Source organism: Pseudochaenichthys georgianus, chromosome 1, assembly GCF_902827115.2.
Source record: "Pseudochaenichthys georgianus chromosome 1, fPseGeo1.2, whole genome shotgun sequence".
Classification (NCBI taxonomy): domain Eukaryota; kingdom Metazoa; phylum Chordata; class Actinopteri; order Perciformes; family Channichthyidae; genus Pseudochaenichthys; species Pseudochaenichthys georgianus.
Window position 1 is genome coordinate 44,088,229 of NC_047503.1, and position 10,927 is coordinate 44,099,155.

The 10,927-nt window shown below is 40.3% G+C and overlaps 1 protein-coding gene across 2 annotated transcripts; it reads left to right on the top strand.

The window, feature by feature from the left end:
* The first annotated feature begins 5,580 nt into the window (after positions 1-5,580).
* Positions 5,581-9,115, top strand: LOC117450257 (E3 ubiquitin-protein ligase TRIM39-like). 2 transcript variants are annotated; one of them, XM_071204805.1, is made up of 3 exons: positions 5,581-5,693; positions 6,635-7,800; positions 7,874-8,046. In XM_071204805.1, the coding sequence occupies exons 2-3, from the start codon at positions 6,637-6,639 to the stop codon at positions 7,943-7,945; spliced, it is 1,236 nt and encodes a 411-aa protein (XP_071060906.1). In that variant the 5' UTR covers positions 5,581-5,693; positions 6,635-6,636; the 3' UTR covers positions 7,946-8,046. The 2 variants fall into 2 exon arrangements, with proteins under 2 accessions (XP_071060906.1, XP_033944164.1); XM_034088273.2 differs by having other exon boundaries at positions 6,635-9,115.
* Positions 9,116-10,927: the final 1,812 nt, after the last annotated feature.

Below are 10,927 nucleotides of genomic sequence, written 5' to 3' on the forward strand. Positions count from 1 at the left end.
GTAAAAACACTCCACTATAGCTAAAATACCAGACTCAGGGACAGTTTCATCCCACAAGCCATACGACTGTTAAACACCTGAACTTTTGAAAGAACATCCATAAACATTCATCTGTTTGCAATACAGTATATATCAATATTCCAATCACTTGTATATAGACTATTCTGCACGACTATATTCTATTCTATGTTATTTACTTGCACTATTATCTGTTGTATTGTGCTGCACTGTTGGAGGAGCCAGTGACCTAAGAATGTCATTGTCATATCTACACTGTAGCTATATATGTACACATGAGAATAAAAGCCTTGGACCTTGAGCCTTGAATACCTGCCCTGAGTAGATTGGAAGTGGAGGCTGCGCTCCATGAGGACCAACACCTCTCACCACCCGAACAGTGTCTTCCCCTCCGCTAATGACCTCATCAACAAGGCCCGGGACCCCCACTGACACTGACTTCTTATCCACCCCAAAAACATTATGCATTACATTAATGCATGTGAACAACATCTTGTTATTTTTTGTCTTTCTTAAAGGTCCCCTATTATACTGTTTTTCATCTATATATTATAGCTCTCAGATATATACAAAACATGTCTCTGAAGTGTTTGGCTCCAAACACCAAACAGATCATTGCAGCATTACCCATAATCCCCTCTGTTTCAGCCCTGTTTCCAAAGTGCTGATTCTCTTTCTGTTACTTTAGATCAGTGGTTCTCAACGTGGGGGGCGCGGCCCCCCCTGGGGGGCGCAGAGGCATGACAGGGGGGGCGGGGCGCAAGAGACCAGGAGGAAAAAGGGTTATTTAAAAAAAAAAAAAATCATTTTAAAAATTATTGATTCGAAAATAATATGATGCAGTACAGTATTACGTCTGGGTCTCTGTATTTAATTAAAGCTCGAATCTGTGTGTGTGTGTGTGTGGAACGAGCCATTGTGTGTGCGTGCGCCAGCGAGAACTGGTACCGGAGATCGTTGTTAACTCCTGGTGCTAGCGAGCTACGCTAACGGATATAAGGAGTTTTTTCAACAACAAAGTGGAGGAGAGTCCTCTCCTGTCAGACTGAGAGGCTCAGGGAGCTAAAGGACTCTCTCAGTGTTTAGATAGTTAACTTTAGTCTAAGTTATCTCAGTGGGTCTCAAACGTTTTGGTCATTATGTAAACAATTATTTCCGAGGCACACGTTTATATGATCATTATAGTTATACAAAAATAAGAGAAATTAAAATAATAAAATAAAAACAGGTATGAAATACTATATGACAGTAAAAAAAGAATAAAGTTTAAAAGGGTGATTTGTAAAATATCCATAAAGAAAAAGTAAATCTGTTTACAGTTCTGTTTCATATGTGTTGAGAGAGGTGTCCATAGGTCTCTTAAGCACCAGATTGATGCTTTTAACTTCAATATTTAAAAATAAATCTACCTGGGTGAGCATGCCCCTTGACCCCCCTATGTGAGGTCCACACACCACTTTACCCCTGCTTACACCTATATGCCGTGAGCTGATTATCGAGCCTTCATTGTAACAGTCACGGGATAACTGTGTATTTGCGTTGGGGAGTGTTGCAGTAGAACATTCAACTGTAGCGACCGGTACATGAATGGGAAACCCTAAATGTTTGAGCACCCTCTATGAAACGTCAAGCTACCCCACAGCACCCCCAAAAAAATTTTTGGGGTTTTTTCTCCAAAGGCCCCCCCTTTGGAGAAAAAAAAAAGTCAGAAAAAGTTTGAGAACCACTGCTTTAGATGAAAATAAGGAGCCCCTCCCTACGCCCCTCTGAGAGACATTTGGTTAAAAAGAACACAATGGTGCTCTAGAGGAGATTCAGGCTGCGGCCACACGAGGACGAATTTGGTCGTTTGCGTTACTGTTTAGTGTCATATAGACCGTTCGGCCACACGAGGACGACCGAATACGGCACTAAACGACTGAGGAAACGATAACGGGTCCCAAGGTGGATAGAAAGGCATACGCCACTCTCTGGGGGGTCAAACAGCTCCGTGTGTGCGCCCTATCCGAACATTTTCAGATCACTGATAGTGATTGCGCAATAGCCCCGCCTCTCCCCACCTCTTCTGCTCACCTCCGTTTACCCCGCGCCATTGCTGAAGTGTTTCGCCACCAACAACAACAACAATGGCGGATCGCAGAGTTGCTATCGTGCTCCGGACGCTATTGACCATGCTACAGTTGTTTGTGCAACATCTACAGCAATAATGATGAGGCAATAGCCCCGCCTCTCCCCACCTCTGCTGCTCACCCCCGCGTCAAAGTAAACTGCACCCTGAATTCAGATTATTTATCTTTCTCTCGCGAGTGAAGTCTAATCTGACAGGACGGAGACACGCAGCTCTGCTCCCCTGCAGCTCCTCCCTCTGCAGCAAAACACACACTTCAAGTCAGATCATCACCCTTAGCTATTTTAATTACCTCTCAAACTCCCTAAACTAGTTAAAAACATGTTTATTTTTACTGTCGGCCGGGTCACTGATTACTGGATGAGCTGCTGCATGAGACAGACACTGACGCGGAGGAAAAAGAGAGGCTCTGTGTATTTTATCATTATATTATATAGAGTCGTTATTCATTTGTTTTAAAGCTCAATAAATAACAAAGAAGACCTTTGACCGGCACTTTTATAATTTTGTCCGGAAGATTTAAACTTTAATACACGCTGACTGGGGAAAAACTCTGCCCGGTTCCCTCGGCCCCCACCGCGGAGAATAAACAGAAGGGCAACCATGACAACCATGCTTCTTCGCTGCTTTTGTGGAGGAAGTTACAGCGCCACCTACAGGCTCCTGCACGTACTGCAGCTTCTCCAGCGGTTGGAGCTAAACGGAGCGGTCTCGTGTGGGCAGACACTATCCGGATAACTATTGCGTGTGGACGGAAGCTTTTTTGCGATTGCGTTTGCGTTAATCCTATGCGTCTAGCCGTTTTCGTCCTCGTGTGGCCGCAGCCTCAGGTGATAAGGTGGGGGGGGGGGGGTCCCGGGGGGCGGTTACCTTGGTTGCTGATTGGCTAATGGTTACACAAGACAAAACATCGTTATGACATCATAAAGTGGCCAAAATCTGATCAGCTCATTTTCAGACAGGTTTTTATAGAAATGGATCAGGACAAAAAGAGAGAGAATCTTTGTTCCTGAAACTTTCAGAGTCTTTTCTACATGTTGATGTAGAAAATACATGAACGAGTGGATTTTGCATAATATGTGACCTTTAATACTGTGAGCCATGTTCATGCTCAACTATCTGACAGCTTTTTGCACATTTTTGCGCACATCTGCAGCCCTCCGCTTTAAAATATAATACACTGCAGTTTTATATATATAATAATTGTCCAACGTGTTTTAGTTTTAAGGCTATTTGTTTAGTTACATTTGGTGTAAATACTTGTCATGAGCATTGTTTTTTAATTCTAAATTGATTCTTAAAAATACTTAATTTTTATTATCCTTATATATATTATTTTTTTTTTATCAACTTATTTTTTTAGATTGTTTATGTTCACACCACCAGATACCAAAGCAAATTCCTTGTATGTGTAAACATACCTGGCAATAAACTTGATTCTGATTCTTTATATTTGTATTCCACTCATAGCAGTTATGATGAAACAATTATGTACACTTTAACCCTCCTGTTGTCTTCGTTTCCCCCTTACTTTGGTGTTCGCGCTCAAATTTGACCGGTCCTGTTTTAACTGCCGTTACTTTAACACCACAACCATTAATCATCACCACATTTCATTTAACACCCTTTCAAACTGTAAATATTGTATCAGACTACTGGTATACATGAAAAACTACCGTTAATATACAAAGAATAGACACTGAACATGTATTGCGTGTGACAGATGTGATCCATGTGGGGGGATGGGCACATAAGAACAGGAAATGTGTGTGTGTGTGTGTGTGTGTGTGTGTGTGTGTGTGTGTGTGTGTGTGTGTGTGTGTGTGTGTGTGTGTGTGTGTGTGTGTGTGTGTGTGTGTGTGTGTGTGTGTGTGTGTGTGTGTGTGTGTGTGTGTGTGTGTGTGTGTGTGTGTGTGTGTGTGTGTGTGTGTGTGTGTGTGTGTGTGTGTGTGTGTTTTATCTGATCTGGATGGTTAGGGGAGAAGGGGGTACGTTGAGCCAGCAGTGGGTAAATTGAACCACCCCCTGTAACCACTGGCAACGCCTTATAGTTGTAATCAAGTGACCAGAAGTTATGCAAGCTCCACCCATTTCTCATTGCCTGTGAAAGAGAGATACTCATTGTGGTCTGGTAAGTAAACGTTTTATTTTTTTTAAAACGTTTTTTGCTTGTCAAAGTGAATGTTCTAGACGTCAGCTATATCATGTCAAAAGAAAAATCCAGGTTTAAACACATATGTTGTACATGTTGATGTGTTGGCAGTGTATTAAACCATTAAGCTAAAGATGACTCTGAATTTTAATGCTAGGCTATTTTTCTAAAATGGTGGCTATGGGGTAAAGTGAACCATGGGCCTTGGGGTAAGTTGAGCCAGTTTTTCAAATGGAGAAATGAATGAAAGTAGACCAAGTTGATAATAAGAGCTCATTGTAGGCTACATTTAAAGTTGAATTTACCCTGTGTTTGTGTAAGATGTATGAAATTGTATTACTTTTCCTTTTAACATGTTAAAAAAAATCAATCAATTCAATCGAAATGTATATTAAAAATGTTTGAAAAACTAAGCTTGTATTTGGTTTGTTATGTATTGTATATAGTTACCTTTAAGATTTGTTGTAGGTATGCCCAGGTTTGAACAGTAGTGCAACGTACCCCCGACCTGGATTACCCCTACACTGGGGCAAGTCTTTTTTTAGAAGTAATATTTTCACTGCCCTTGATCAAATATTAATTATTATCATTGCCATTGATAGGAGACATCCTGAATTATAGGTGTGTGTTTTCATTTTTACTATGTGTCATTTCTCCTTGCTTAGAGGACAGCATAGCTAAACAATGGCTCAACTTACCCCACTCTCCCCTACTAATTCCATTTCTTTATGGTGGGAATACAAAGTTGACTAAATCATCCAAAATGCAATGAAAGTGGTGATCAGCAATTGTATATGTTCAAATGTCTACTGTGAAGGATATCATAAAGCCTTAATGCAATCGAATGTAAAACAAAAAAGTTGTGATTGATGAAAAACCCCAACACAACAGGAGATTTCAGTAACCTGAAACCAACCACTCAATTGAAAGTCAACACAACAACCTACCATCAGCCAAACAGGTTACCTGACATCTTCATACTGTCTAATTATTATTTCTTTATACAAGGCCATCTCCAGGCATCTCCACTGAACATGGTGGGGGTAGTATTCTGATCCTGTTATTGAAGTAAAATGACTACAAATTAAAATAAAAGCCCTGCCCTGAGTAGAGCAACGTTTATGCTTTTATTTTACCACGTAGTGATTATTAAGGATTATTATTCTAATGTGTGTTATGCTCTTAATGTCTTTCATTGTTGTAAAGCACTTGCATTTATCTGATTGATCCAGTGGGGTAAAACCAGTCCATCTGTTCCAGCTGACCTGACTGGAATTATACCTGTTGCAACATCCTTTCCAGTAAAAGAAACTGAAAGTATTTGAGAGCAAAAGCAGAGCCATAAGAAAGAAAGAAACATTAATCTGAGATCGTAACATCTGCTTGCAAACACTGGTGAGTACAACTGATCATATTTTAACCGTTCAACAACCAGCATTTACAAAAAATGTCAGCTTTACTTAGACAGGGTTTTTCTCTGTTTTTCATACGCACTCAAAGCAAGTATTAAACCACCACAGATCGTCAATATGAACATTGTTAGATCCATTGTAAACTTGTGTGAAAATAGTGTTTCAAAATGATCTTTCCCTAACAACAATATATCAGACACATTCTTCTAAATCTTTTTTGTTTAATTAAACATTTGCAGAGATGAGAAAAGTCACACAGTTGTATCATAGGTTTGTATCCATGTTCGTTTGTCGTGTAACTGTTTAATATACTTTAAAAAATTGACTTAAATGAGTTTTCATGCCTTTGTTTGAAATCAACTCGACATACAATATGCAGGATTAACTTTATTAAATATAAAGTTTGGTAAAACCTCACAAATGAGTACCAATATAAAACATGATTGGGTGTTTATTATTGAAAGTCATTACTGCTTCTTTTTGGTTTACACCAGATTACACATATGTCCAATTGACCTATCATAACCAGTGTGTTGTTTACAGTTTCAAAAAGGGCTGCTTTGGGCTCGGCTACATGTACCTGTATTATGGGTGATCCTGACACTTTAGAGAAGGCGGGGTTATTATGCAACCCCTTACATTTCATTTGGTTGACTAATAACCTGACAGGTTTGCCTGCTTGAGCCCTAAACTAAAGGACCCTGTCTTGACTTAAATATTCAATTTGAGTAAACTCCTTTAAGCAAATGACTGGCTGTTTCTAGTGGCTTTAATTTAATTGCCCTGCATTGTCATTTACTCATTACAACCAAGCTAGAATAAGAATTGTTTCGGACAAAAGGTGATCTGTCCCAAACATGTGACGAAACTCAAAACTTTGATGGATTTCTTGCCACACTTCTCACTTGTGTTCCCTGTGTTTAGATATGGCTACCGCCAGTTGCCTACAATCTGAAGATCAGTTTCTGTGTCCCATCTGTCTGGATGTGTTAATTGATCCAGTCACCACACCATGTGGACACAACTTCTGCAAGAACTGCATCACCAAACACTGGGATACAAGTGACAAGTGCCAGTGTCCCATGTGTAACGAGATGTTTGACAAAAAACCTGAAATGCGAATCAACACTTTCATCTCTGAGATGGTCGCTCAGTTCAGACGGTCGGCTCAACAGAAAGCCAGCAGCTCAGAGCAACAAGTCTTCAAACCAGGAGAAGTTCCCTGTGACGTCTGCACTGAAACCAAACTGAAGGCCCTGAAGTCCTGCCTGGTGTGTCTGACCTCCTACTGTGAGACTCACCTGGAGCCTCATCTGACAGCCTCAAGCCTGAAAAGACATCAGCTGATCGACCCTGTGGAGAACCTGGAAGACAGGATGTGTCCGAAGCACGATAAACCTCTGGAGCTGTTCTGTAAGACCGACCAGACATGTGTCTGCATGCTCTGCCATGTTTCAGACCACAAGATGCATGATGTGGTTCCTCTGAAAGAAGCATATGAAGGGAAGAAGGCCGAGCTGGGGAAGACAGAGGCTGAAATTCAGCAGATGATCGAAAAGAAACAACAAAGAATTCGGAAGGTCCAACGAAATGTTAACTTTAGCGAAAAATGTGCTGAGGAGGAGATAGAGATAGGTGTTACAGTCTTTACAACTCTCATGCAGTATGTTGAGAGAAGCATGGACTTCCTCATTAACACAATTGAAGAAAAGCAGAAGACAATAAAGAAACAAGCTGAGGATGTTATCAAAGAGCTGGAACAGGACATCTCTGAGCTGAAGAGGAAGAGCACTGAGTGGAAGCGTCTCTGCTCCGTCTCATGCTCTGAAGACCATCTACGCCTTCTCCAGAGCTTTTCATCCCTGAAAGTGGCTCCACCCACCAAGGACTGGACAGAGGTCAGCATCCCTCCATCATCATATGAGGGGATTGTGGTGACAGTTGCTGTTCAGCTGGAGAAGACTTTCAGTGAAGATATGAAGAAGCTGCTTGAAGCTGAGCTGAAGAGGATCCAGAGCTACGCAGTGGAGGTGACTCTTGATGCTGATACAGCACATCCTGAACTCATCCTGTCTGATGATGGAAAACAAGTGAGTGATGGTGATGTGAAGAAGAATCTCCCAGACAACCCAGAGAGATTTTCTAATTCTATTTGTGTTTTAGGAAAGCAGAGTTTCTCTTCTGGCAAATTTTACTTTGAGGTTCAAGTTAAAGAAAAGACCAAATGGACTTTAGGAGTGGCCAGAGAGTCGATCAACAGGAAAGAGAACATCCAACTGAGCCCTGAAGATGGTTACTGGACTCTACGGTTGAGAAATGGAAATGAGTACAGCGCTCTTAATGTACCCCCAGTCTGTTTCTCTCTGAAGTCTGAGCCTCAGAAGGTGGGGGTGTTTGTGGATTATGAGGAGGGTCTGGTCTCCTTTTATGACGTAGATGCTCCAGCTCTGATCTACTCCTTCACTGGCTGCTCCTTCACTGAGAAACTCTTCCTGTACTTTGGTCCTTGTCCTAATGATGGTGGTAAAAACTCTGCACCTCTGATCATCTCTATGATCACGTCCGGCAGTGGCGCAGTCCGTAGGGGCTCGGTCCCTAGGGGCTCAGTCCGTAGGGGCGCAGTCCCTAGGGGCTCAGTCCGTAGGGGCTCGGTCCCTAGGGGGTTGGTCTGTGAGCCCTAGGATCGCCGGTTCCAGTCCCCGACCACACCTAAAATATGGAGTGTGGACTGCTACTTGGAGAGGTCCCAGTTCACCTCCTGCCCTGCCGTGGTGCCCTTGAGCAAGGCACCGGACATCCCCCTTCCTCCCCAGGCGCTGTGCAATAGTTGCCCACTGCTCACTTGATTACAACTGAATGATTATGATCATTCAGTTTTGTTATCATATATTTTTTAACTTCAAGTCTTTATAATCACTGGGTTAAAACACAGGTTTCTCTATGCTAATTATTTCACTTCTGTAAAAACTGTGGGAACCAGTGATGTGTGTGGAAGTGTGTGAAATGTGTACATTTTCAGATTAATGAAATGTAAAGTGGAATATATATTACACTTTAAAGGTGAAGGTTGTACTTTTTTTTTTCTCTAACTTAATCACAAATTCTTAAAGTGAAAATAAGCATTGAAGACTTTAAAGTCTAGTGTAATCTTAACAAAATAAACAGTGCTCAAGATTGCTCAAATATAGTGTAATTTACAAAGATATAAGAGTCCATGAAAGGTGTCACATGTATGTATAATGTACCTTAATTGCCTGATCAGTGTACATATACAAATCTATGTAATGTCAAATGTAATTTTGTCACAGATGCATGCAAACGATATCATTTTGTAATCCGTGTTTCCCACATTAGTTATACTTTTGATATCTTTATAGAAAACAAATAAAAGCAAATGGAACCTTTTCAGAAGTGAGATTTCATTTGGTGTACTTGAATTATTTAGATAACGTCCAGATATTTCACAATTTGAGCAGCATAGAACAGACAAATAGGACTACCCAACAATACATTTATTTTATAATTTACTCCAATTTGAGAGTGTACTTCTGTTGTAAAGGTTAAATATATGACTTTATCTAATATCAGAAATTATATAGATATATTACAACCTTTAATAATATTATTCATCAGTATTGCAATGTTTACATTGTGACTCAAGTACTACTTGAGTTACTCTATTTAGTTAAGTCTTTGGCGATTACACCCCGATCCTGAAATCGTATCTAAAGGGGGAAATGCAGCCAGGGTCTAGACACTGGTGATGATGATGAAGATCTGGATTTGATGAGGAGTTGGGATGAAGAGGAGGATGAGGTTTTTGGATTAGCTCTCCTGGCACTGGATATGATGAAAGGAGGTGGAGGCGGGCGGCAGCATGAAAACCTGAAATCACAGCTGACTGCAGGAGAGAGGAGAACCATTTTAAAGTCTGGCTGCAGCACGGTGATTGGCTGCTGAGATTGAGGGGAAATGTAATAGGTTAAAGAGAACGCCTGTGATGAGCTGATTATAGCTGCGGAGTGAATGTATACCAGTCTTCCTGAAAGAACTTGCGCTGAGCTTGATTTAAATAATTGTTCTACTTCAGTTAATTTCACAAGGAATTGTTTTACATTTTACCTCAACACTTAAATACCTTAAAGTTAAATTAAGGTAAGGAAAGTTATTTTTCTTGCAAAAATATTTTATGTCTCCAGATTTACAAAATAAAGATTTTGCTGATTTTTCTTTCAATTAATTATTAATAATATCGGGGTTTGGACTGGTCTCTGCATCATTTCTATGAGAGTTTTATTATAATCGTGACACCAAATATTTTATAAAATAATCATCAGATTAATACATAATTTAAAATGATAATTTATTAGATTTATCTGAACTGTAAAATGATACTTTCAGCCTATATTCAAGCCATCTTTCTGATTTTCAGTTAGGATTTTTACATTTTATTGCAGGACTTTCTGCACTAAAAGTGAAGTATTAGTACATTTAAATAATATCCTACTTGTGTTAGCTGCAATTTGGCCCTTCAATAGCGTTTTATTTGTCACATAGTTTCAAGATTGATATCTTTACGGTGTTCATATTTGTTTATTTTCTACTCTTTTTCATTTCTAATGATGTGCAATGCCTTGTTTTACACACTGCTGTTAGGAAAACATGTCCCAATTTGGGATCTATAAAGTATATCCTATCTTATTTACTGACTAACTTGATCTGATTAATTGTTTCATCATGGAAATAAAAAAATACTATGAATTGTACACCTTACTGCAGTGTAAACGCCCATTGCCACAAGACTACACTACCCATGATTCCCATCGTGGGGTATTTCCGGGTAGGTAACTTCTGAATTGCGTAACGTCCCTTGTGTCACTCCGCGCCTTTGCGTACCTGATAGGTCATCAAAACAAAACACACATTTCGTCTACACGTGTTTCTTGTCAACACTCCGTGGAGTAAAATATTAGACATGTCCAAAAAACAAAATACTTAAAGGTGGGGTAGGTAAGTTTGAGAAACCGGCTCGAGATCGCTAGAATTTGAAAATACACAACCGGAGAAAATCTGCCACTTCCTCACAGAGCCCCTCCTCCAACACACACGAACGCGCATATGACCAATGAGGGCACGAGATAAGTTTGTGCCCCGATGGAAGGCTGACAGGCAGGTAGGCCATCCAATCCGTTTAGCCGGGTGGTTGTACTTTTTACA